General features: G+C 41.0%; 2 protein-coding genes across 4 annotated transcripts in view; one reads left to right on the top strand and one right to left on the bottom strand.

Annotated features, from left to right (window-relative positions):
• Positions 1 to 20,057, bottom strand: part of lrrc9 (leucine rich repeat containing 9) — a 39,964-nt gene extending 19,907 nt beyond the window's left edge. Inside the window, exon 1 of the mRNA XM_046867273.1 lies at positions 19,028 to 20,057. The gene's annotated coding sequence lies outside the window, so the exon portion shown is untranslated. The remainder of the gene's footprint in view (positions 1 to 19,027) is intronic.
• On the top strand, positions 204 to 25,720 carry rtn1a (reticulon 1a). 3 transcript variants are annotated; one of them, XM_046867306.1, is made up of 9 exons: positions 204 to 665; positions 5,304 to 6,008; positions 6,094 to 6,837; positions 21,549 to 21,756; positions 22,786 to 22,924; positions 23,615 to 23,684; positions 23,991 to 24,037; positions 24,299 to 24,357; positions 24,498 to 25,720. In XM_046867306.1, exons 1-9 carry the CDS (start codon positions 443 to 445, stop codon positions 24,538 to 24,540), a joined length of 2,238 nt encoding a protein of 745 aa, XP_046723262.1. In that variant the 5' UTR covers positions 204 to 442; the 3' UTR covers positions 24,541 to 25,720. The 3 variants fall into 3 exon arrangements, with proteins under 3 accessions (XP_046723262.1, XP_046723277.1, XP_046723270.1); XM_046867321.1 differs by lacking the exons at positions 204 to 665; positions 5,304 to 6,008; positions 6,094 to 6,837 and adding an exon at positions 12,520 to 12,692; XM_046867314.1 differs by lacking the exons at positions 204 to 665; positions 5,304 to 6,008; positions 6,094 to 6,837 and adding an exon at positions 14,624 to 14,753.
• Positions 25,721 to 25,866: the final 146 nt, after the last annotated feature.

The raw sequence follows: 25,866 nt of genomic DNA, 5'->3' as shown, positions 1-25,866 counted from the left end.
TAAATAGAAAGTACAGATATTTGTGTAAAAATGTAATGAGTGAAAGAACTGATACCAGAAAATTCTACTTTAGTACAGTAACAAAATATTTGTACTTCGTTACTTTCCACCTCTGGTTTCCACTGCAAAGAGTTAAACGACTGCACACACACACACACACACACACACACACACACACACACACACACACATTGACGTCACACCCCGCACCAAACACACGCATCCATCCTCACTTGACGCTCCGGTGTTCGGCGCGGCAGAAACTCCGAGCACTTCCGGTCAGATGAAACTACAACCCGCACTAAATCTGTTAGAATAGATTTATTATAACGCTTTCCGCTCTGTCTCACGTTTACGCGGCTCTGTGTGTGTGTGTGTGAGAGAGAGAGAGAGAGAGAGAGAGAGAGAGACTGCGTGCGCGCGTGCGCGCGACTGAGAGAACATGTCCGGGACGGGAGAACCGTACGGAGAGGAGCGCGAGCGGTCCGGGCCGGGATTCAGAAAAGAGGAGGAGGAGGAGGATGTGCACGGTAAAAAGCAGGAGGCGGAAATAGAGGAGGAGGAGGTGGAGGAGGAGGAAAAGAAGATGAAGATGCTTAAACCGACCTGTCCCGGTGATGAAGCGCGCAAAGGAACCGGCGTTGCCATGGAAACTGCATCCTCAGGTAATAGATGGTTTGCATATGTGTTTGTGAGTGTGTGGGAGTTTCAGGATCGCTAATGGTCACGTGATCGATTTATTTCCACAGAAAAGGGGAACTTCTAAACTTCTAACACACGAGCATATTGTTATACAGAAAGTCAGGCTCCTCTTCTGTGTCATTTATTTACTCTGCAAATAAACATTAACATTCATTTAAACTTCATTACTGTAATTAGAGCCACTTTTCATTCATGTGCATTATTCCAGTAAACTGTTAACTCTGACCTCTGACTCCACTACAATCTGATAAACATGGCACTTCTCTCTACTATTGAGTGAAAAATTAACTCTGTGTGTGTGTGTGTGTGTGTGTGTGTGTGTGTGAGAGTAAGGGTTCTCACTGTGTGTGTGTGTGTGTGTGTGTGTGTGTGTGTGTGTGTGTGTGTGTGTGTGTGTGAGTAAGGGTTCTCACTGTTTGTGTGTGTGTGTGTGTGTGTGTGTGTGTGTGTGTGTGTGTGAGGAGTAAGGGTTCTCACTGTGTGTGTGTGTGTGTGTGTGAGGAGTAAGGGTTCTCACTTTGTGTGTGTGTGTGTGTGTGTGTGTGTGTGTGTGTGTGTGTGTGTGTGAGAGTTCTTTACTCTGTGTGTGTGTGTGTGTGTGAGAGTTCTTTACTGTGTGTGTGTGTGTGTGGAGTGAGGGTCACTATGTGTGTGTGTTTGTGTGTATGTGTGTCTGTGTAGAATGGGTTCTCTTTCTGTGTGTGCTCACTGAAATCTAACTCTACTCTAATGTTGGTCTGTTTATATAAACATGAACTGCATAAACATAGCACTTAGAAATCAGCACAATGTGCATGTGTGTGTTGTTTAAGCTGGAGCTTATGTATAAAGAGTCTGACACACACACACACACACACACACACACACACACGGATGATATATGTCTATTTATAGCGAGTGGCCCACGCTGGTTCTCAGACAGTGGGAATTAAAACGCTGCATGTTACAGAACAGTTCATGAGCATTAAACCTGCAGATTGGGTGGGAGTGGGCAGGGTTAAGGCACCCATTTTTGCTTTCAGTGTGCATCACAAATTCTTTAGGGTTTTATACACATACGGAGCACTGACAAGCAGACCTCCTGGTTCTGCAACCGCCTTGAAGCACTAAAATCATTTTCCGCATATTCCATGGAAACTGCGGTCAGAGTTTAGGGTCAGCCATGATACAGCACCCCTGGAGCACAGAGGGCTAAGGGCCATGCTCAAGGGCCACGAGAGTGACAGCTTGGTGATACTGTGGCTTGAAACCTCAACCTACCGATCAGTAACCCAGAGCCTGAATATATATATTGTGTGTAGAAAGCTATGAAAATTAAGGCCTATAAATATACCCATACCCATCTTTTTCTGTCTTATTTTGTATATATATTTTATTGTATAGTATATTTTTAATACTTATATTACTATTACTATTAATAGTTATTTTTATTTTTTATATTCTATTTATATGTAAAAAAATTCAGTTTTTCAATTTCAAACCCAGCCATTAGGGTTGCACAAGAGTGCCAGTGCACTCTTAGTGCCGGTCCGAAGCCCGGATAAATGGGGAGGGTTGTGTTATGAAGGGAATGCAGCATAAAATGTGCCAAATAAAATATGCGGATCACGAATCAGAAATTTATACCAGATCCGTCAACTCCCGAGTTACCAACGACCGCCACAGGTATTGTTAGCCAACAGGATACTGGTGGAAATTGGGCTACTGTTGGCTGAATGAGGAAAAGAAAACAGTAGGAAGAGGAAAAGTGTAGGAGAGTGGAGGTTAGAATTGGTACTTTAAATGTTGGTACTATGACTGGTAAAGGGAGAGAGGTAGCTGATATGATTGAGAGGAGAAAGGTGGATATGTTGTTTGTTCAGAAGACCAAGTGAAAAGGGATAAAGACCAGGAATATTGGAGGGGGGTTTAAACTGTTCTTTAATGGTGTGGATAGAAAAAGAAATGGTGTAGGGGTGATTCTGAAGGAAGAGTACAGTAAGAGTGTAGTGGAGGTGAAGAGAGTTTCTGATAGGGTGATAAACATGAAGCTAGAAGTTGAAGGGGTGATGATAAATGGCATCTGTGCTTATGCTCCACAAGTGGGTTGTGAGATGGAGGAGAAGGAAAATTCTGAAGTGAATTAGATGAAGTGGTAGAAGGTGTAGCTAGGAATGAACGATTGGTGATTGGGGCAAACTTAATTGGGCATGTAGGTGAAGGGAACAGAGGTGATGAGGAGGTGATGGGAAGGTATGGCCCTAAGGAGAGGAATGTGGAAGGGCAGATTGTGGTAGATTTTGCTAAAAGGATGGAAATGGCAGTGGTGAATACATATTTTAAAAACAAGGAGGATCATTGGGTGACGTATAAGAGTGGAGGAAGGTGCACACAGGTGGACTATGTCCTATGTAGGAAAAGCAACCTGAAAGAGATTGGAGACTGTAAGGTGTTGGCAGGGGACAGTGTAGTTAGACAGCATTGGCTGGTGGACTGTAGAATGGTTTTGGAGGTGAAGAAGAAGAGGAGGATTATGAGGATTGAAAGAAGAATAAGATGGTGGAAACTGAAGGAGAAAGACTGTAGTATGAGGTTCAGGGAAGAGGTCAGACAGGGGCTCGGTGGTGGTGAAGAGATGCTGGATGATTGGGCAACTACTGCAGAACTGATTAGGGAGACAGTACAAATGTACTTGGTGTTACATCTGGAAATAGAAAGCAAGGGAAAGAGACATGGTGGTGAAATGAGGAAGTGCAGGAGAGCATAAGGAGAAAAACAGAATTGGGATCGACAGAGTGATGAGAAAAGTAGGCAGAAGTACAAAAAGATGTGGCAGCAGGTGAAGAGGGATGTGGCTAAAGCCAAGGAAAAGGCATATGATGAGTTGTATAAGAAGTTGGACACTAAGGAATGAGAAAAGGATTTATACCAATTGGCCAGGCAGAGGGACCGAGCTGGGAAGGATATGCTGCAATTTAGAGCAATAAAGAATGGAGATGGAAATGTGTTGACTAGTGAGGAGAGTGTGTTGAGGAGATGGAAGGAGTATTTTAAGTAGCTAATGAATGAGGAAAATGAGATAGTAAAACAGGAAGTGGATAGGATTAGTAAGGAGGAAGTGAGAGCAGCAATTAAGAGGATTAAAAGTGGAACGTCGATTGGACCAGATGACATGGAGATGTTTAGGAGAGATGGCAGAGGAGTTTTTAACAAGATTGTTTAACAAGATTTTGGAAGGTGAGAGGATGCCTGAGGAATGGAGAAGGAGTTTGCTGGTACCGATCTTTAAGAATAAGGAGATGTGCAGACCTGCAGTAACTACAGTGAGAATAAAGTTGATCAGTCACACCATGAAGTTAAGGGAAAGAGTAGTAAAAGTCAGGCTGAGAGAAGTGTGAGCAACAGTATGGTTTCATGCCAAAGAAGACACATTATTTGGTTTGAGAATGTTGATGAAATAGAGAGAAGGTCAGAAGGAGTTGCATTGTGTGTTTGTGGATTTGGAGAAAGCATACGACAGGGTGCCAAAGGAGGAGTTGTTTTATTGTATGAGAAGTCAGGTGTGGCAGAGAAGTATGTGAGGGTGGTGCAGGACATGTATGAGGACAGTGTGACAGCAGTGAAGTGTGCAGTAGGAACAACAGACTGGTTCAAGGTGGAGGTTGGACTGCATCAAGGATCGGCTCTGAGCCCTTTCCTGTTTGCAGTGCTGATTGACAGGTTGACGGACAAGGTTAGACAGAAGTTTTCATGGACTATGATGTTTGCGGATGATATTGTGATTTGTGGTGAGAGTAGGAAGCAGGTTGAGAAGAGCCTGGAGAGGTGGAGGTATATGCTGGAGAGAAGGGGGCAGTGGAGTGGTGCAGTTGCAGAAGAGGTGGTGAAGGTAAAGGAGTTCAGATACCGGGGTCAACATTGCAAAGTAATAGAGTGTGTTAGAGAAGTGAAAAAAAAGTGCAGGCAGGGTGGAGTGGGTGGAGAAGAGTGGCAGGAGTGATTTGTGATAGAAGGGTATCTGCAAGAGTGAAAAGGAAAGTTTATAGGACTGTGGTGAGACCTGTGATGTTGTATGGTTTAGAGACAGTGGCGTTGAGTAAACGACAGGAGGTGGAGCTGGAGGTAGCAGAGCTGAAGATGTTGAGGTTTTCGTTGGGAGTGACGAGGATGGGCAGGATTAGAAATGAGTTTATTAGAGGGACAGGGTATTTAGGACGTTTTGGAGACAAAGTGAGGGAGGTGCGATTAAGATGGTTTGGACATGTGCAGAGGAGGGACATGGGGTATATCGGTAGAAGAATGCTGAGGATGGAGCCACCAAGAAGGAGGAAAAGAGGAAGGCCAAGGAGGAGGTTTTTGGATGTGGCGGGGGAAGATATGCAGGCAGTTGGTCTGAAAAAGGCAGATGTAGAGGACAAGGGAGTATGGAGATAGATGATTCGCTGTGGCGACACCTAATGGGAGAAGCTGAAAGAAGAATGTACAATTCAGTATTGGACAATCGTAAACAGTATTTAGATTTTTTTTTACTGAGCATATCATGTATTAAAGCCTTCTCTGTCTTTGTGTGTGTTTCTCTCTCTCTCTCTCTCTCTCTCTCTCTCACACTCTCTCTCTTTTAGTCTTGGTGTCTGGTCTATTCCTGAAATCTTCCTCCGAACAGAGTGACCTCTACACCTCTCTCCTCTCCACTAACTCCTCCTCCTCAAACCCGTTTATCTCCAGCATTCCTCTCAGCTCTTCAGAGCACGATCGCGCTCCGCTTGCGACTCTGGGGAGCGACTCTGGAATTGGAATGACCCCTGGTGACCCCTGCGACATCCACAACCAAAAAAGTGAGCCCTACAACTACATGGATATGAGCAATGACCTTTGTGGCCTCAGTAACCGCAGTAAGACGGTGTCAAAAATGCAGCCAATAGGTAGCCGCGTGGATCATGATGATGATGATGTTGATGATGTTAAAGATGGATTTATGGATCTTAAGGCAAAGATGGAGAAGGAAGCATTTGGATTGGGAGGCTACCTGGAGAAGAATGCTGAAAACCTGCCAGTAAACGAAGACTTAAAAAACACCTTTCCTTATGTGGAGGACCAATCAGATGAAGAGTTCCTGGAGAAAAAAACATGCCCTGCCAGTCCAGTGAAGATTACAGTGACAAAAGATTCCTGTATCCGAGCAACCGAACAATTAAGAGTTGGAGTGTATGAGAGGGAAAGCGTGCTGAGTTTGGGAAAAGAAGGTGTTCCCACTGTAACACTGTCTGAACCAGAAGATGACAGTGCAGCTTCCTCTGTCAATCATTCTCCTAACCACTCCCCTACAGGTAAACCACACCCACATCATCACACCACCTTCTCTCATAAACTTCCTGTTTCTCACTCTGTATGTCTTTGTCTGTCTCCTCACAGGAAGAGAGTCACCCTCCGAAATCTTGTTCCAACCTGTAGGGATGAAGTGCACGAACAACAGCACCCTCTACCATGACACCAAGAGTCCTACAAAGCACTCATCACGATTTGGGATGCAGGACAGTGGGGAATCTGGAGACTCAGAAATTGAGCCTGACTCCCCAAGACATGGTAATCAGCTCGGCACCAAAGACCGACCTGGTAAACTGTTTGAGCCATCAGTTATAGAGAAGATTTGCGACAATGAGGGAAGACCTAACAATCCTATCCAGGTTTCCATGAACATGAAGGGGGAATTTCTGCAACATGGCAACCCTCCACTTTACAGCCTGCTGCGTGAGGAGAGAGAGGCAGAGCTGGACACTGACCTGCTCATCGAATCTGCTTCTGAGGAGAGTCCTAAGAGGGAGAAGGTAGTGAAGTGCACCCTAAAACCCAGCTCCCCTCCGAGCTCACCTCCACTTGGAAGCAGTCCTGTGTCACCACCTCTGAAAGAGAAACAACAGGAAATAAAAGAGGAAAAAAAGGAAAGGCCTAGCACAACACCAAGAGAGGGATCCAACACTCAGACACTTCAATGGCAAGATGAAATGTTCACTAAGGTTAAGCCTGAAGAGATGGTGTCTTTTAAACAGCAACCTCTGGAGGATGGGGGAAATAAAAATGTGATTAGTACTGAAGATGAAAGCGACGATAAAGAAGTGGAGCTGCTGATGTTCCTGCACAACTTCAACAAACAGAAAGGTAAGGAAGGACAATAGTTGGTCAAGGTGGGTGGGGCTTAAGATAGTGTTCTTCATTTAGGATTTAACAAATATTGGCGGACTTAGCTTAAGCTTTGAAGCTTTGGGTGAAGCAAGTCTAAGCTTTAACTGTTTATATCTAGACAGAGTTAGTTTAAGCTTTAAAATATGTGGTTGGAGTTAGTTTAATCTTTACTGAGTGTGGACTGAGTTAGCTTAAGTTTTAACAGGTGTGTGGGCAGAGTTAGTTTAAGCTTTAACGGGTGTGGGTGGATTTAGTTTAAGCTTTAATAGATGTGGGCAGAGTTAGTTTAAGCTTTAATAAGTGTGGGTGGAGTTAGTTTAAGCTTCAAAAGGTGTGGGCAGAGTTAGGTTAAGCTTTAAACGGGTGTGGTTGAAGTTAGTTAAAGTTTTAACAGGTGTGAGAAGAGTTTGTTTAAGCTTCAACGGGTGTGTGCAGAGGAAGTTTAGGCATTTTGGGGTGTAGGTGGAGTTAGTTTAAGCTTTACCAGGTGTGGGAAGAGTTAGTTAAAGCTTTAAACGGGTGTGGTTGAAGTTAGTTAAAGTTTTAACAGGTGTGAGAAGAGATTGTTTAAGCTTTAACGGGTGTGTGCAGAGGAAGTTTAAGCATTTTGAGGTGTAGGTGGAGTTAGTTTAAGCTTTACCAGGTGTGGGAAGAGTTAGTTTAAGCTTTAATGCATATGGGCAGGGATTGTTTAAGCTTTAACGGTGGGGGCAGAGTTAGCTTAAGCTTTAACTGGCGGTGTTAGTTTAATCATTTACAGGTGTAGGTGGAGTTAGTTTAAACTTTACCAGGCGTGTGCAGAGTTAGTTTGAGCTTTTTAACGTGTGTGGGCAGAGTTAGTTTAAGCTTTTCAACGGGTGTGGACAGAGTTAGTTTAAGCTTTAACAGGTGTGGAAATAGTTTGTTTAAGCTTTAACGGGTGTGGGTAGAGTTTCTTTAAGCTTTAATAGGTTTGAGTGGAGTTAGTAAAAAAAGTTTACCAAATGTAGGTGGAAGTAGTTAAAGATTTTACAGATGTGGAAGAAGTTAATTTAAGTTTTGACGGGTGTGGGCAGATTTTGTTTAAGCTTTTAACAGATGTGGGCAGAGTTCGTTTAAGCTTCAACAAATGTGGGCGATGTTAGTTTTAGTTTTAACAGGTGTTGGCAGAATTAGTTTAATCTTCAATAGATGTGGGTGGAGATCGTTTCATTTTTAAAGGATGTGGGTTAGTTTAAGTTAGTTTAAGTTAGTTTAAGCTTTAACAGATGTTGGTGGAGTTAGTTTAACAGGTGTTGGCGGAAAACAAAATTAGTTTAAGTTTTAACATATGTGGGCAGAATTAGTTTAAGCTTTAACAGATGTGGGTGGAGTTAGTTTTAGCATTAGCAGATGTGGGTGAAGTTAGTTTTAGAATAGAATAGAATAGAATAGAATAGAATAGAATAGAATAGAATAGAATAGAATAGAATGGAATAGCCTTTATTTGTGACATATATATTACTCACAGTAAAATTATTTTCTTTGCATATCCCAACTTGTCCGGAAGCTGGGGTCAGAGCACATAGTCAGCCAGAGCACAGCAGGTTAAGGTCCTTGCTCAAGGGCCCAAGAGTGGCAGTTTGGCAATACAGGGGCTTGACCCTGACCTCCTGATCAGTAACCCAGTGCCTTACTTTAAGCTTTACTAAATATGGGCGGAGTTAGTTTCTGTTTTAAAATAGTACGATTGATGTAGATGGGGCAGATAAAGGTGGAGTTGATGGGGAAGACGAGGTAGAGTGGAGGTGGTACTCACTGGTCTATTTCTGTAAGGGTATATGTGTATACAGTATCTCACAAACGTGAGTGCACCCCTCACATTCCAGCAACCATTTTAGTATAGCCTATTAGGGAACAATACTATAGAATGATATACAGTGAGGAAAAGAAGTATTTGAACACCCTGCTATTTTGCAAGTTCTCCCACTTAGAAATCATGGAGGGGTCTGAAATTGTCATCGTAGGTGCATGTCCACTGTGAGAGACATAATCTAAAAAAAAAGAAAAACAGAAATCACAAATGTTACTTTTTTTAACTATTTATTTGTATGATACAGCTGCAAATAAGTATTTGAACACCTGAGAAAGTCAATGTTAATATTTGGTACAGTAGCCTTTGTTTGCAATTACAGAGTTCAAACGTTTGCTGTAGTTTTTCACCAGGTTTGCACACACTGCAGGAGGGATTTTGGCACACTCCTCCACACAGATCTTCTCTAGATCAGTCAGGTTTCTGGCCTGTCACTGAGAAACACAGAGTTTGAGCTCCCTCCAAAGATTCTCTATTGGGTTTAGGTCTGGAGACTGGCTAGGGCACGCCATGCCAGAACCTTGATATGCTTCTTACAGAGCCACTCCTTGGTTATCCTGGCTGTGTGCTTTGGGTCATTGTCATGTTGGAAGACCCAGCCTCGACCCATCTTCAATGCTCTAACTGAGGGAAGGAGGTTGTTCCCCAAAATCTCGCAATACATGGCCCCGGTCATCCTCTCCTTAATACAGTGCAGTCGCCTGTCCCATGTGCAGAAAACACCCCAAAGATGATGCTACCACCCCATGCTTCACAGTAGGGATGGTGTTCTTGGGATGGTACTCATCATTCTTCTTTCTCCAAACACGTTTAGTGGAATTATGACCCAAAAGTTCTATTTTGGTCTCATCTGACCACATGACTTTCTCCCATGACTCCTCTGGATCATCCAAATGGTCATTGGCAAACTTAAGACGTGCCTGGACATGTGCTGGTTTAAGCAGGGGAACCTTCTGTGCCATGCATGATTTCAAACCATGACGTTTTAGTGTATTACCAACAGTAACCTTGGAAACGGTGGTCCCAGCTCTTTTCAGGTCATTGACCAGCTCCTCCCATGTAGTTCTGGGCTGATTTCTCACCTTCCTTAGGATCATTGAGACCCCACGAGGTGAGATCTTGCATGGAGCCCCAGTCCGAGGGAGATTGACAGTCATGTTTAGCTTCTTCCATTTTCTAATGATTGCTCCAACAGTGGACCTTTTTTCACCAAGCTGCTTGGCAATTTCCCCGTAGCCCTTTCCAGCCTTGTACAATTTTGTCTCTAGTGTCTTTGGACTGCTCTTTGGTCTTGGCCATGTTAGGATTTGGATTCTTACTGATTGTATGGGGTGGACAGGTGTCTTCATGCAGCTAACGACCTCAAACAGGTGCATCTAATTTAGGATAATAAATGTAGTGGAGGTGGACATTTTAAAGGCAGACTAAGAGGTCTTTGAGGGTCAAAATTCTAGCTGACAGACAGGTGTTCAAATACTTATTTGCAGCTGTATCATACAAATAAATAGTTTAAAAATCATATATTGTGATTTCTGGATTTATTTTTTTAGATTATGTCTCTCACAGTGGACATGCACCTACAATGACAATTTCAGACCCCTCCATGATTTCTAAGTGGGAGAACTTGCAAAATAGCAGGGTGTTTAAATACTTATTTTCCTCACTGTATTGGATATATTTTAGAGTGGTCAATGTGCCGCAGATTTACTGTCCTCCGGAAACAACTCAACATACAGGCATTATTGTCTAAAAAACTGGCAACAAAAGTAAGTACACCCTATTTAATTACAGCTGTACATTGTTTAACCTTGTACATTAATGTCCTAGTCAACATGTTCATGTTTTTGTCTGCTTGACAGGACCATACAATTTTTTTTATCTTGTATTGGAGCAGTTAAAGTTTGGTGCTTTGGGTACAATTCTCTCATAATACCTTCTGGATGTTCAACATTGCACCTCATGGCAAATAACTCTCTAAGGAATTGATTATTCGAATTGTTGTTCTCCACAAAGATGGCTGAGCCTATAAGAAGATTGGTAACACCCTGAAACTGAGTGCCCAGGGTCATACAGAGGTTTTCCAAGAGGCAAGAGGTTCCATTTAGAACAGCCCTTGTAAGGGTCATTTAAAGAAGTTGAGTCCCCGTGCTGTGTCAGGTGCAGAAGCTGGCTCCAAAAAACAGATGTACGAGTGCTTTAGTGGTTGCCAAAGCAGAAGGTTCGCTTGTCAGTGCTCAGACCATACGCCTCACACTGCAACAAGTCGGTTTGCATGGCTGTCACAAGAAAGCCCACAAACAGTTTGCTGAAGACAACCTGTCCAAAAAGAATGAATTACTGGAACCATGTCCTGTGGTCTGATGTAACTAAGATAAACTTGTTTGGCACAGATGGTGTCCAGCATGTGTGGTGACACTCTGGTGAGAAATAACAAGAAAATTGTGTCTTGCCTACATTCAAGCATGGTGGCTGCATGAGTGCTTCTGGAACTGGGGAGCTGTGGTTCATGGAGGGAAACATGGATCCCAACATGTACTGTAGCATTCTAAAGCAGAACACCCTTCAGAAACTGGGCCCGAATGGCAGTTTTACAACATAATAACGACCCTAAACATGCTGTATATACACTCTCGTATAAACTGAAATCTTGTATTTGACTTAAATTTACACTTAAATGTGTACTGAAATCTGAATTTAGGTTCCAATTAACTTTTCTCAGAACTGTAGATTGTGTGTATTGCGTGTGTGTGTGTCTGTGTGTGTGTGTGTAAGGGAGGGAGGGTGCATCCCAGCTTTTTCAGGTCAGATGCTGGTATCTGAAAGTACCAATGATGTAAACCATGTTTTTATGTAAGCTTCTTCTAAACTGGGGCATCACACAAACAATCTCACTCATGTAGACATAAATGCATGGTATTGTATACACACACACAAAGAGCTAGAGAGCGAGCTAGAGAGCGAGAGAGAGAGAGAGAGAGAGAGAGAGAGAGAGAGAGAGAGAGAGAATTTTCTGGAATTCAAAAAAGCAGGTCAAAGCTACTTTGCTGCCAGTTTGTCTATAGTGGGCAATACAGAAAAAAAACACACGTGCACACACACACACTATTTATCATAACGAAATAATTATGTCCTGCCTTCTAAATTCATATGCTAAATATAATAAGGTCTTGAATATTGTGTAGTTTTCTCTTTCTATCTCTTTCTCACAAACACACATACACACCACAAAATAATATGGGCTTATAATATTCACATTATATAACACTGATATCTCACACACACACACACACACACACACACACACACACACACACACACACACACACACTCTAAGGTTGTGCAGTTGCCATGGTGATGCAGCAAGGGCTTTGGGGTAAGGCTGACATCTTGTGGCGTGATTGGCCGTTGCCGTGGTGAGAGGGAGGAGAAAAGGATGCTGAGAGATCAGCATAAAGATTAGAATGATTATTTATATGTGATGTTACTATAATAAAATATAACACTTAGATTTTGTGTTCTGAGTTGTGTGTGTGTGTGTGTGTGTGTGTGTGTGTGTGTGTGTGTGTGTGTGTGTGTGTGTGTGGTTGGACTTTTGTGGCTGGAATGTTATGCCTCAGTGGCTGCAGTGAAGACTGCAGTGTTTACCATGTGATCACCCCACCTGCCTGTCTGTCTTTCTGTCTGTCTCCCTTTTCATCTGTCTCTTTCTCACTCTCTTTATTTTTGTCTCTCACTCTCACTACACAGTCAGTAGCATTGCATTAGATTCTCCTCCCATTTCTCTCTCTCTCTCTCTCTCTCTCTCTCTCTCTCTCAATTCTCTCTCTCGCTCTCTCTCTCTCCTCCGCCCCACCCTCTGTTCACCCTTTCTACCCATTCATGCTGGTCAGAGTGTGTGAGGGAACACAAAGAAAAGGAGAACAGGAACAGAATAGAAGGAAGCAGTAGAAAATGGATTGTGGGAAGAAGGAGTGTCCATGGAGCGGATGGAAAGGCCATGGTACTGTTTTGTGTGTGTGTGTACGTGTGTTTGTGTGTGAGAGAGAGAGAGAGAGAGAGAGAGAGAGAGAGAGCTGTATGCTACAGTATAAGAGTGCTTTTATGTGGCATTCTGTATCATGGTGTTGTGAATCAAAGCTTCATTTCTTTTTGTATATTGAGCTTTTTATTTGAACAATGAATGATGCTGTGTTTGTGTGTTTGGAGGTGAATGATGCTGTGTTTGGGGGGTGTTTAGAGGTGAATATAGCTGTGCTTGGAGATGAATATGCTGTATTCAGTGTGTGTTTGGAGGTAAATAATGGTGTGTTTGGAGGTGAATGATGCTGTATTTGTGTGTTTGGAGGAGAATTGTGTGTTTGGAAGTGAATGATGTGTCTGTGTATTTGGAGGTGATGCTGTGTTTGTGTGTTTGGAAGTGAGTGGTGTGTTTGTGTGTTTGGAGGTGAATGTAGCTGTGCTTGGAGATGAATAATGGTGTGTTTGGAGGTGAATGATGCTGTGTTTGTGTGTTTGGATGTAAATAATGTGTTTGTGTGTTTGGAGGTGATTTATGGTGTGTGTGTGTTTGGAGCTCAATGATGTGTTTGGAGCTGAATGCTGTGTTTGAAGGTAAATGCTGTGTTTGTGTGTTTGAAGGTAAATGATGGTGTGTTTGTGTGTTTGGAGGTGATGGTGTGTTTGGAGGTGAATGATGGTGTGTTTGTGTGTTTAAAGGTGAATAATGGTGTGTTTGTGTGTATGGAGGTGGAGGTGAATGATGTGTTTGTGTTTGCAGGTGAATGATGTGTTTGTATGAATGGAGGTAAATGATGGTGTGTTTGTGTTTGGAGGTGATGCTGTGTTTGTGTGTTTGGAGGTGAATGATGTTTGTGTGTTTGGAGGTAAATGATGTGTTTGTGTGTTTGGAGGTGATTGATGCTGTTTTTGTGTGTTTGGGGGTAAATGTATCTGTGTTTAAAGGTTTTTGGATGAGGAGCCTTTTGCTATGCCCACTGTAATTGCCTAATTCCTTTCCCTGAGGATGGCATTATTTCTAATAACAGACTCACATGGCTGGTTTTATTTACCGATTGTGATAATAAATAAGACTAGATATCTGTCTCTCTCTCTCTATCTCTCTCTGTCTCTGTATTTGGTTTACTCTCATTAAATATATAATTTTAATATTAACTCTACGGCCATATTTGTATATTTAACAATGTGTACTCTGTTTCTATGGCGACAACCTTTCACCCAGGAAGGGCAAGCTGTAAAGGCATGAAAGCTCTGTTGGCATTTGGGGCTATATTTATACTCACACACACACACACACACACACACACACACACACACAAACAAAACTACTACCCATATTGGTATTTTTAAGTGTAAAGATGAAGGATGTTACACACACACTATTCATTAGCTGCTTTTTCATCTCTCATGAGCTTTTTCATCATCTGCGACTCTGTGTGTGTGTGTGTGTGTGTGTGTGTGTGTGTGCGCATGTGTGTGTGTGCGTGTGCAAAGAAGCAGAATTGGAGCACTGTAGCTATGGCAACTATCACCACCTTACCTACTTTCCTTTTCATCTCTCTTTGAAATTTAAAAGTCAAACGTGCACATGTACACACACACAAGTATACACATATACCCACACACAAACATGTGTGTGTGTGTGTGTGTGTGTGTGTGTGTGTGTGTGTGTGTGGTGTGTATGTATATATATATTTATACACACACAGACCCTTGCTCTGAATGGGCTTGTTGGTTGACACACACTCAACTCAATGTGTGTGGATATTGTTTCAGCCAATTTGTCAGTGTGTGTGTGTGTGTGTGTGTGTGTGTGTGTGTGTGTGTGTGTGTGTGATAAGCTAACCAATGCCAGGGGGAGTTCAGCCTCTCTCACTCTATCAGCATGCAAATGTTCACTCACTCACTCCCTCTTCCTCCCTCTCTCTCTCTCTCTCTCTCCCCCCCTTCTGTCTTTCCTTATGTGTGCTTGCTCAGCTGCTGTCTTTCCCTCTTTCCTCTCTCCATCTCTTTCTCTCTCTCTCTGCAGTCATGGGTGTTACAGGTCAGTTTTTTTCCTGAAATTTGTTAGCATTATTTACCACATTAACAATTGAGACTGGGTGTGTATTATGAGTTCAGTCCTTGACCATGTGTGTGTGTGTGTGTGTGTGTGTGTGTGTGTGTGTGTGTGTGTGTATTAATGTTAACTCAGGTTGCGAAACTGACTTGTGGTTTCTCAGTGTGTTCAATGGGTAAATGGGTAATGGGTAAATGTTACCATGTATTATTATTACTATGTATTACTATTATTATTCAGTGTTGGACTTCCTCCTTATCATCATCATCATCATCATCTCTCCTGATTAAATCTGATCTGGAATCTTTGTAGTGCTCCTGCGAAACAGTGACGTTAAACAAACGTTATTACAGACGATAACAGCTGCTAATATCCGAGTTAAAGACACGTCAATAGACTTGTCTTTAGACACGATATTTTGGTAAAACAGAAAGGTTTTGTCATAACTGGGTCTCCTGTGCATAAAGTCTTTACCATACATGTCTCAGGTAGAGTCAGGGGTTAAAGTGGACGCCACAGGGAATAGATTGAACCAAGCTTGTGACCTGTGTGTCACAGAAACATCATATTTCATATTGTGTCATTGCTAGAAGATGTTGTTCAGTTTAACGTCTGTTTAAAAATCAAAATCACATAATAAACATTACCTTTAATTTAGTTTAACTTGACTAGTGTAGCTGGGTGGCTAGTCCACAGAATGCTACACAAGCGAAATTAATTGTGATCTCATAATTCTAGTGCAATGTTTCATCTCTCCGTGGTACATTATTTAATCCTGAAAGGACAACCGATTATCTTAATGTTAGCTTGCATGTGGAGGAAAGAAAACACCAGCTATATAATATGTTGAACTAAAATCAGACAGATCGTACCTCATGTACTCTGCCCGAGAACTGGGTTTGAATCTGAGATTAGCAACAGTTTTGTGTGTGTTAGCACTGAACAACCCTGACTCTGATCATGGGATAGAATCTGAAACCAAACCGATAACTCTGACAAAGTGCACTACATATACAATACTCAGCCTTCAGCTTGTGCTTTAAGATAATTATGGTATAATTATGGTACAATGCAAGTACTTGAAATAAATCACGTAATTAAGGCCACGGGTGTTAGAGACAAGAGTTTCTTCCATAATTCATTCCTCTCAAAATGTTCTGCTTGCTGTTGAACTGATCTAGTAAGTAGATACCACTCAGCACTAATCTAAACAAGTTTAAAATGCTCTACACCCTGATTGGTGGCTTGCTGCATACTTGACCAGTTATGTTTTTTTATCCACTCATAAATCAAAGTAACGACTGATTTTGCAAAATGTAGTGGAGTAAAAAATACAAGATATTTGACTTTGAAATGTAGTGGAGTTACAGTAAAAGTCTCCCTGAATGGAAATACTTGACTACAAGTACAGATATGTGAAAAGGCTACTTAAGTATGGTAACAAATTACATTTATGTCCTGACTAACCACCACTGCCACTAATACAGTTTCTTTTTTTCTTTTTTCGTATAAAGAAAGTTTAAATATTTTCTAAATTCTAAATATTTATAAATTCCTGATAAGCATTTGTTGTAAGTATGTCTGTTCTGAGTGATCAGTCGATTTTTCTGAGGTAAAAGTTAACGGTGTTCACTGTTTTTCTTGTAAATGAAACATCAGCTACATCTGTGTCCTCATTCATTAGCCTCGTTATAGTGTTTCCCGTTGGCCTAGTGACAGTCTTCTCTCAATTTCATCAACACTATACAGGATTTGACCACCAGGAACACTCTCTCTCTCTCTCTCTCTCTCTCTCTCTCTCTCTCTCTCTTTAAAGTTTAAACACTGCCCCCTCCTCATCAGGTGACTGAAGGGTTAAGGCTGTATATAGACTGTAAAGTAAAATGGCCGACATTTTGTTCTGCCCTCTTCAGTTAAAATTAGAGCTGTGGAGACTGGAGGGAGAATCACTCAGGAGAATTCATTTTTCTCTCTCTCTCTCGCCTCCTCCTTCTTTCTTTTCATAACTGATGCTGACTGAAAACGTCGCCACATCAGCAGGATCATTACTTTCCACAGGGATTGGAACTGGAAGTGTCGGTTGTCATGGCAACACGTTCAGGTTAAATGGCTCCAATGATCAGACACGACATTGGCCCAAACCCTCACGTCGTCTCTTATTGAACCTTAGCGGATGTCAGATTTTAATCATGACTGATAAATCCAAATCGTGGGGCAAAAGGGCAGGGTCCAGAGTCCAGGGGTGGGGGCATTGGGGAAGATTAAATCGGATGCAAACAGTACAGTAACAGGAAATCTACAACAATATAACCGTGATAGCGTGATGAGAGCAGAGCATTTCGAGCAGGAGAATACTTAATCTCCGTGTTGATAAAGAACAATATAGGAAGTCTTTCCTTCGACTGCAGTTAGACTGTACAATAACTCTGCTGTGTGTCTCTGCTGTGTGTCACTATAAATCTTTTTCTTTCAGCTGCTCCCATTAGGGGTCGCCACAGCGGATCATTCGTCTCCATACCACCCTGTCCTTTACATCTGCCTTTTTTTAAACCAACTACCTGCTTGTCTTCCCTCACCACATCCATGAACCTCCTCCTTGGCCTTCCTCTTTACCTCCTTCCTGGTGGCTCCAACCCTTAGCATTCTTCTACTGATATACCCCCATATAAATCTCGCCTCTCTCACCCTGTCTCCAAAACTGTTAAATCAGTGTACTTTAATCTTCTGCTTTCCACCTGTTATGCACTGATTTCTTCATGTACTTTCATTTGCTATTTTTATTAATATTACAACTTGCTGGTTCACCTTATGCACTTTGTTACTGACACTGAAACAGCCTATTATAATTTTGCAATGTTTTACATAGTCTATGCACTTTAACGTGCAGTTCTCAGGTTCCCAGACTGCACTATTGTACACAGCAGCGACGGTCTGTCAGAGTCAGCAATACCTTCTCTGCTGTCCTAAACTCAAAATTACTGACTTTCGTTTTAATATATGTTTGTCCATGTATTCTATTTGATTCATTTCATGAAGTGTGCTACTTTCTGGAGTGCAAGTTTAAGTTAGAGTTTCTATCCAATCAGATTTCAGCTCTCATGTGTTGCCAGAAGCTGAATCAGAATCAGAATCAGAATCAGGTTACTTTCTTGGTAGGGAAACTGTTCGGTTGCAGTTGCTCACAGTAAAAAAAAAATTAAGATTAAAGTAAAAAAAAAGAAGGAAATGTAATTAAACATACATATTAAGTTATATATCAAGTGAACTGAAATGTGCATGAAAAGAAATTTGTAGCAGCAGTAAAAATCAGACTACAATAATATTTATAAAAGGTTATTGCCCATGTAAGACTTATTATAATTGTTATTGCAATGAGATTGCTTAAAGTACATGTTGCTCGAAGCTGTTTGTCTTAGAAATCAGGTTTTACGTTGATGGCACTGAGGCCCTCTAGCAGGTGCACAGCAACGTCTGTCTGCACAGAAAAAAATGCCCAGAAATGCAGGGAAAACCCTGGGTCTTTTTATGAGGTTAATATCGATGCTTTTGCTAGAGATGATGTATGTGGGGGGTGCAGCTGTGACTACAGTGAAAGGAGACTTGTTGAATTGTGTTCCTTGGGTTTCTTGCTTTATGGCATTCATTCTCACCGTATGAGATTCCTGTCTGTGATGCAGCGCTACTGTTATACTTCATTTCTCTATAATATTGATGGTTTCTATAGATGTGGTGTCATAAAAATGGTATTAAGAGATGGATTGATTTAGGAGGATATATATATACAACACACTATATGGACAAAAGTATTGGGTCACCTGAATTTCCCAGCCAAATGTGGTTCTTTCCCAAACTGTTATCACAAATCTGAAGACACACAATTGTACAGGACTTCTTTGGATGGAGTAGTAAGAAATTTCCCCTTCACTTGAACTAGGAGACCAAAACCTGTTTCAGCATCACAATGTCCCTCTGCACAAAGCAAACTCCATAAAGATCTGCTTTACATGGTTTGTTGTGGAAGATATCCTGCTATAGAGCTCCAACCCTATTGAACACCTTGGGTATGAATGTGAACATTGACTGCACCCCAGGCCTCCTCACCTCACCTACATCACTACCTGTCTTTACTAACACCCTTGTGTCTGAATGAGCACAAATCTCTACAAATACACACTAAAATCTAGTGAAACATCTTCCCAGAAGATTTGAGGTTATTATAAGCGCAACATTTGACTAAATGTGGAATGCAAAGCACATACCTTACATATGACCAAGTGTCCACAAACTTTTGACAATATACTGTGTGTGTGTGTGTAACTGAACACACCTGTGCTCAGTCAGTATCTGGAAGATGCAGTATGTGTTTGTTGACTGTGACTTAGTATGTCATATTGGTTATCACGGTGAATGCTGGGAATTGTAGTCCTCAGCTGACTGCTAGCAGACCATTAGCATCTGCCTGCTTTTCCTGGTAGTTAGCTTAGCTTGTGATTGACAGCATAAATATTAGCGTGGCTTTGTTAACAATAAACATGGTGTACATGTTACATATACATGAATACATACTGATTCCGCGTTCAGTGGAGTGAGAAATATAGAGTTTCACGACGGCTCCAGTTCAGCTGAAATGTTTCAAGAACATTTAGAACTAGCACTTAGAACAAGCTAAAACAAACCGTGCTAATCAGGAACCCCCTACAGGGCTTTTGAAACAGGAGGTTATTTAATAATTAGATATTAGCTAAAGTGTATAGTATTTAAAAGCAGATTAGCATGCTAACTGAATGCCCTAAGGTCATAACACACAAGCATTTTTGTGTTATGTGTGTCTACTCTGTCATCTTTGAGTCTGTCCTGTGTACATCCATAACTGTCTGGTTTGGTTCAGCTACCACATCAGACATTAAAAGGCTACGGTGGATAATCAGGACTTCTGAGAGTATAATTGGTGCCCCACTGCCTCCATGAGTGAGGGAAAAGGGCTAAGAAAATCACTTTAGACCCACACACTGAGCCCACTCTCTCTTCAAACTGTTGCCTTCTGGTCGGCACTACAGAGCTCCGTTCACCAGAACAGCCAGGCACAAAAACAGTTTTTTCCCACAGGCTATAATCTGCATGAACAAGTGAAATATATTTATAACTATAAATTGTCTATCATATCTGACACATTGATACATAGGATCCGAGTGGTACATTTGTAAACTACACACTTGTAAATAACATACCTGTACAAATTTCTAAACAATATTTATGTATATATTTGATTCATTTCATGAAGTGTGCTGCTTTCTGGAACAATATATATATATATATATATATATATATATATATATATATATATATATATATATATATATGTATATATATATATATATATATATATATATATATATATATATATATATATATATATATATATATATATACGTATATATATATATACGTATATATATATATATATATATATATATATATATATATATATATATATATATATATATATATATATATTGGCTGTTTTACTTTCTCCTGCATTGGAAGCTCCTGTCGCCAAGTCAAATTCCTTGTGTGTGTGTAAACATTTGGTAATAAAGCAAATTCTGATTTTGATTCAATAATGATCGGATACAATTAAATCAAGTGATGTTTTTGGTTGAAATTTTATGTTTTTATTTATAGCTGTCACATGGTTTAATTTTTTTGCCTTGAAATAGCACTGGGGTTTGTCAGTCTGAGGAAAGTCATTAGTGTACATTAGTGTCCGTTATATAACTGTAACCGGCCAAATGTGTAATATTTAGCGAAAGTATAACTAAAACCTAAACTTTTTAGGAGAAAGGATACGTGTCTCTACTGAGCTGAAGTGTGTGTGTGTATGTGAGACATTTGTTCAAGCTGGTCATTTCAAGCCCTTATCGAAACACACAGATAACATTTTAGCAAACGTCCTTTGTGTGTGTGTGAGTGTGTGTGTGTGTGTGTGTGTGAGACACTGCCAGGTGGCAATGCACACCACTGACCCCAGGCACACCAGCAAATCTAGAACAGAATCAAGGTGTTGCAGTGGCACAAACTGCAGACCTAAATCTGACAAAAATGCTGTAGCGCAGGGGTCACCAACATGGGCTACTCATGTGGTCCTTGCGGGCTACCTGGTGCCTGGCATGTTGGTCTTTTTCTAAAAATATCTGTTTCCTACTTTGTTAAATCATTGTTGCTAATTATGAGAAATCATTAACATGATCAGTGTCTTGGAATATCATTAATTATTAATAATAACATAATAAAAGGTAAATTGAGCAAATTTGTTATTTCAGATCAAACTGAAAACTATGTATCAAACTGGTATCCCTTCACATTAATCGATACCCAAGAAGTAGCTCTCAGTTTCAGAAAGGTTGGTGACCCCTGCTGTAGCGGGACCTTAAGAGAGCTGTGCATAAACAAATGTCAACAGTGAACTGAAACATCATTGTGAAACGTGAGCCAGAATTCCTCCACAGTGATGCGGGAGACTGATAAAGTAGACACACCAAACAGAACATCATTACTTCAAGGTATTGCTGCTAAAGGTGGTTTTATACAAGCTTCTTAATCATAAGGTGTTCATATTCCTCTCCAGTCTGGATTTTTATAAAAATAGACACGGTGCAACGTCTTGTGTTGCTTATCACCTAAGCTTGTATTTACCTCAGTCTAAGACGTAATAAGAACCAGATGATTTATGATGGCCTGAAATGTCTTTTTCACATGACCGTACATGTGTGTTTGTAACAGTGGTGGAGCTGCTGCACTGGCGGGACGTGAAACAGACGGCCGTGTTGTTCAGCAGTGTGTTGTTGCTGCTCTTCTCTCTGACTCAGTTCAGCGTGGTGAGTGTGATGGCGTACCTCGCCCTCGCCGCGCTCTCCACCACCATCTGCTTCAGGGTCTACAAATCCGTGCTGCAGGCCGTGCAGAAGACCGATAATGGACACCCCTTCAAGTGAGAACTTTGTGTGTGTGTAAGAAATAGTCTGAAAAATGTTTAAGCTATACTATGCACATGACTATTTATCTCTTCTTTTAGTGAATCAGTTCATAAGAGTCGACTCTTTTCAGCAAATCCAAAAAGCTGGGAATTCTGAGCTGTAGGTTCGTCTTGTGATCGAAATCTTCTCCCCTTGTGTGAATATCAGTTTACCAACATGCAAACACAACCGGAGTGTAAATGTAATGTTATAGAGATATTAGTCTGACAAACTGTTTATAAATATACAAGTAATTATACAGCAGTTTGTCCTGGTCCACAAACATGATTGGATGGGAAGTGGTAGATCAGATGTTAGACTTTTGATCAGAAGTTCAAATCCCAGCACCACTTGTTACTGCTGAGCCTTTTTGTACAATGCCTCAGTTGCTTAGTTATTAGTCGCTTCGTATAAGGGCATCTGCCAACTGCCATAAATGTAAATGTGCTGTAAGAGTGGCGTCATTGTGCACACAATCTTTACCCCGAAACCCTAATACAATTACTACAGGCTGGTACTCAGCCTTTGCGTTACCATAGAAACACACAACCCACTTTTTTCTTTTTGTTCATAGTGCAAGCAGCTCTATTGATCCATTCATTGTTTTTTAAACTGTGTACGAAAGCATCACACTCAACTGCTAAATGCCGCAACTGTAAATGTAAACTGTACAGCTCTGATTACTGCAGCCCCATACCTACACCTGTGCTGACGTTCAGTACTACAGCCTGAACACGAGTTTAAATCTAATCCTGATTCTCACACTTTCAACTTTGGCCAATGAGGTTGTGTGATATTTGAGGGATTCCAGACCACAAGCGTGCGCAATTACTGAAAACCTTTTGTACAATTTAGAACTAATTGCATTTTCTAAATGTGAAAAATACTGACCCCCCCCCCCGAAAATAACTGATCGAACAACCACACTGTCTGGTGTAAATCAACGGATGTACACTCAGTGGCCTACTCATCTGTGTGTGTGTGTGTGTGTGTGTGTGTGTCAGGGCGTATCTGGAGAAGGAGATCTCTCTCTCACCTGAGCAGATCAGTAAATATGTGGAGAAAGTACAGCTCTACATAAATTGCACCCTGAAGGAGCTGCGCAGACTTTTTCTGGTCCAGGACCTTGTGGACTCCTTAAAGGTACGTGGGTCACATGACCTCCATCAAGACCACTGGGTTCACAGTAGCGGCCGAACGATTGAATGGACGGCTGATTAATCGGGCAGATTTTTGGCATTTTAAAATACATTTCAGCAACCGAACGTGCTGCAAATAAGGCCGATAATTAGGCGCGTCCGAGTCGACAAACCGCGCGTGTACATTCTGCGCTTGCGTGAGAGAACAATTTTCCCATACCAGCAGGTAGCAGTATTAGGTATACCGCATTCAAACCGGAAACTGGAAGAACTGTGAATTGTGAATTTATAAAGCAAGCAGCGTTTATTGTCGATCATTGAGAAAAAAAACCTATATGAATCTTTCAGCAGTCATATATGCTAAGTTGCAAAGACAAGAGCAAGAATGACAAGTGTGTTCCTTTCTTTTCTTTTCACAAAACCTGATAACAAGCACACTGATCAGAGAGGCTTCTTGTGTTTAATAAATGGTCAATCTAAGCAATTTTCTGCATCATGGTTTATTAACTGTTGGTTTTTATGAGATATGTTTGGCCGAAAAGAAAATCAGCCAAACATATTACCATCATAGATCTGCCCTGATTTCTTATCAGTCATCATTGTTACTACAAAACCATAATCGCACTGCCATCTCACAGACACATGATCACATCCTGCACACTCCGAGTCTCTTACAGTGTACGTATTTGTGTAGTTCGCAGTGTTGATGTGGTTCCTGACATACGTCGGCGCTCTATTTAATGGCCTCACTCTGCTCATTCTGGGTAAGTAAACACAACACAACACAACACACACCTTTACATTTAACACACATTCCAAAACCGTCTGAGCTGTTTCTATAGAAGCTATAGCACATGATCACCATTCTGCTATCCAGATAATGTGTTAATGAGATGATTAGAAACACAAACACAACATGGGTGATGTGTGTGTAGCTTTGTAACGGTCACACAGTCAACATAGGTCAATGATTAACACACACACACCTGATACAGGCTGCTTTAACAAAGCAAACACATTCATCTGACTTTTTGGTGTAACAGGTGTCTTTTCTTCTCTCTCTCTCTCAGCTGTGGTGTGCGTGTTCACCGTGCCACTGGTGTACGAGAAATATCAGGTATTATCTGATTTAAATGTCTGTGTGTAGTGTTTCGTTTCATTATGAAATCAAATAAATATGAACAGAGGATGTTAGAGCTTTTACTCTCTGTACACACACAGAACACTACATTCATATTAGTGTTCACTGTCTTCCGTTTAGATTTGTCTTTCTGCCTCTCGTCCATTTGTGCCTATCTTTTGCTCTCTTTTATTGTCTCTCTCAATTTGTCCATCCCTCTTTTCTCCTCCTCCTATTTTTCTCGCTCTCCTACTACAGAAACAGATAGATCAGTACCTGGGACTTGTGAGGACTCAAGTGAACGCTGTAATGACACGGTGAGTGGAAAAATCAACAACTGCTTTAAAGTGATACACGTGATAAACTTCATCAGCTAAGACAAGTGCGTGCGAGACGAATGTTTTGCCTCCTGTCTGGTGCATAATCGTGTTTTTATTTGTTTTGTGTTATTATGCAGGTTGAGGGAGAAGGTTCCTGGAGCCAAGAGGAAGCATGAATAAAATACCTTCCTCCGAAACCATCAAACGCTACAATGCCAGTAAAGATCCCAATCCTGTTAACACACCCTCGTTAACTTCCACTTCCCTTTGCAACCAGCTCGTAAGGTAGAGCAATCAAGTAAACATCACTGCAACCTCCAGGAGCACAAATTACCCAAAATGCACTGCTTCATGAACCATAGGTGCTGAGGAAGAAATCTCTAGCGCTACATTCCTCCATGGGATTCACACTTCTGAAGGGAAGTCAACGAGGGTGTATTAAAAAGGAGCCAGCGTTTTGTAGGCATGTGCCAATAACAAATGATCACGGTGATTATCAGTCACTGTATCAGGATTTAATATCGCTATAGTAATTATATATGATCACATGATTTGCCTGAAGCTGTTCTGATTGGACAGTGTGTTTAGCCAATGAAGAGACCTGGTTGCACATTTTACCCAACATCTGTAATGATCATGGTGATTATTGACGCATGCCTACAGTTATATTAAAAACAAGCAGAATAGCAAAAGCACATCATCACGTATATTAATGAAAAAAAAACTAAAAAAAAAAACCCTTTTGTTGTCAATTTTCAATGTTCAATACATTGTTTTGCTGTCTAAATGCTAATTTAAATGTTAAGTTAGATTAATGAATAAATACTTTCTTTTGGATGAGGAAATCATGCCATGGTAATTGACTGCAGCATCGCTATTATGTACAGCCAAATGTTAACGTCATGATGAAAATATTGCTGTTATAATTGCGACTAAAAGTGAACGACAAGTGACTTTTTTCCTCTTGTTTTGCTTCAAATTAAAATGCATGAACAACAGACTTTAGTAAATAATATAAAATTATCGCTCTTTCTTTCTGTGCTTTTATTCTGCAATCGCATCAACCTAACTGTAAGGAATCTCTCTCTCACACACAGTATGCTTGCTCATCCACCATACAACTGCTTACATCGCTGTTTAACACATACACGCACACATTGATATGAATATATTGTGAATGATTCTCCTGTGTGTGTGTGTGGAACACAGGAACTTGAAAGTGTGTAAAATGTAATTCTGCTTTTGTAAAGTCGGGAGTGTGTTTAGTTTTGTGTTGTTGGTTTGAGCTCAGCGTGGACTCTGTAACTGCACCCTCGTATTTTAATTGCTGAATGAGAACAAATAAATGTTCTGTAATGTACATTGTGTGTGTGGAGTTTTATTGGATGTGGATGGTTTGAGCTGCATGGAAAGACAAAAACCGGCAGACTGTGGCTTCAATCACAGCCAAACCTATAGCTACAGGAGCAAAGAGCCCACCAACTCTCTCATTAAGCTCATGTTCAC

This window comes from Silurus meridionalis, chromosome 2, assembly GCF_014805685.1.
Source record: "Silurus meridionalis isolate SWU-2019-XX chromosome 2, ASM1480568v1, whole genome shotgun sequence".
Lineage (NCBI taxonomy): Eukaryota > Metazoa > Chordata > Actinopteri > Siluriformes > Siluridae > Silurus > Silurus meridionalis.
Note: the sequence above shows the minus strand (reverse complement) of the source record. Positions and strands in the feature narration are given on the sequence as shown.

What these genes read in the sequence shown, in the direction of transcription:
- rtn1a (XM_046867306.1), top strand. Translation starts at nt 443, where the DNA reads ATGTCCGGGACGGGAGAACCGTACGGAGAGGAGCGCGAGCGGTCCGGG. An exon ending in CATGGAAACTGCATCCTCAG is followed by an intron (nt 666 to 5,303) that starts GTAATAGATGGT and finishes TCTCTCTTTTAG; the next exon opens with TCTTGGTGTCTGGTCTATTC. An exon ending in ACCTTGTGGACTCCTTAAAG is followed by an intron (nt 22,925 to 23,614) that starts GTACGTGGGTCA and finishes GTATTTGTGTAG; the next exon opens with TTCGCAGTGTTGATGTGGTT.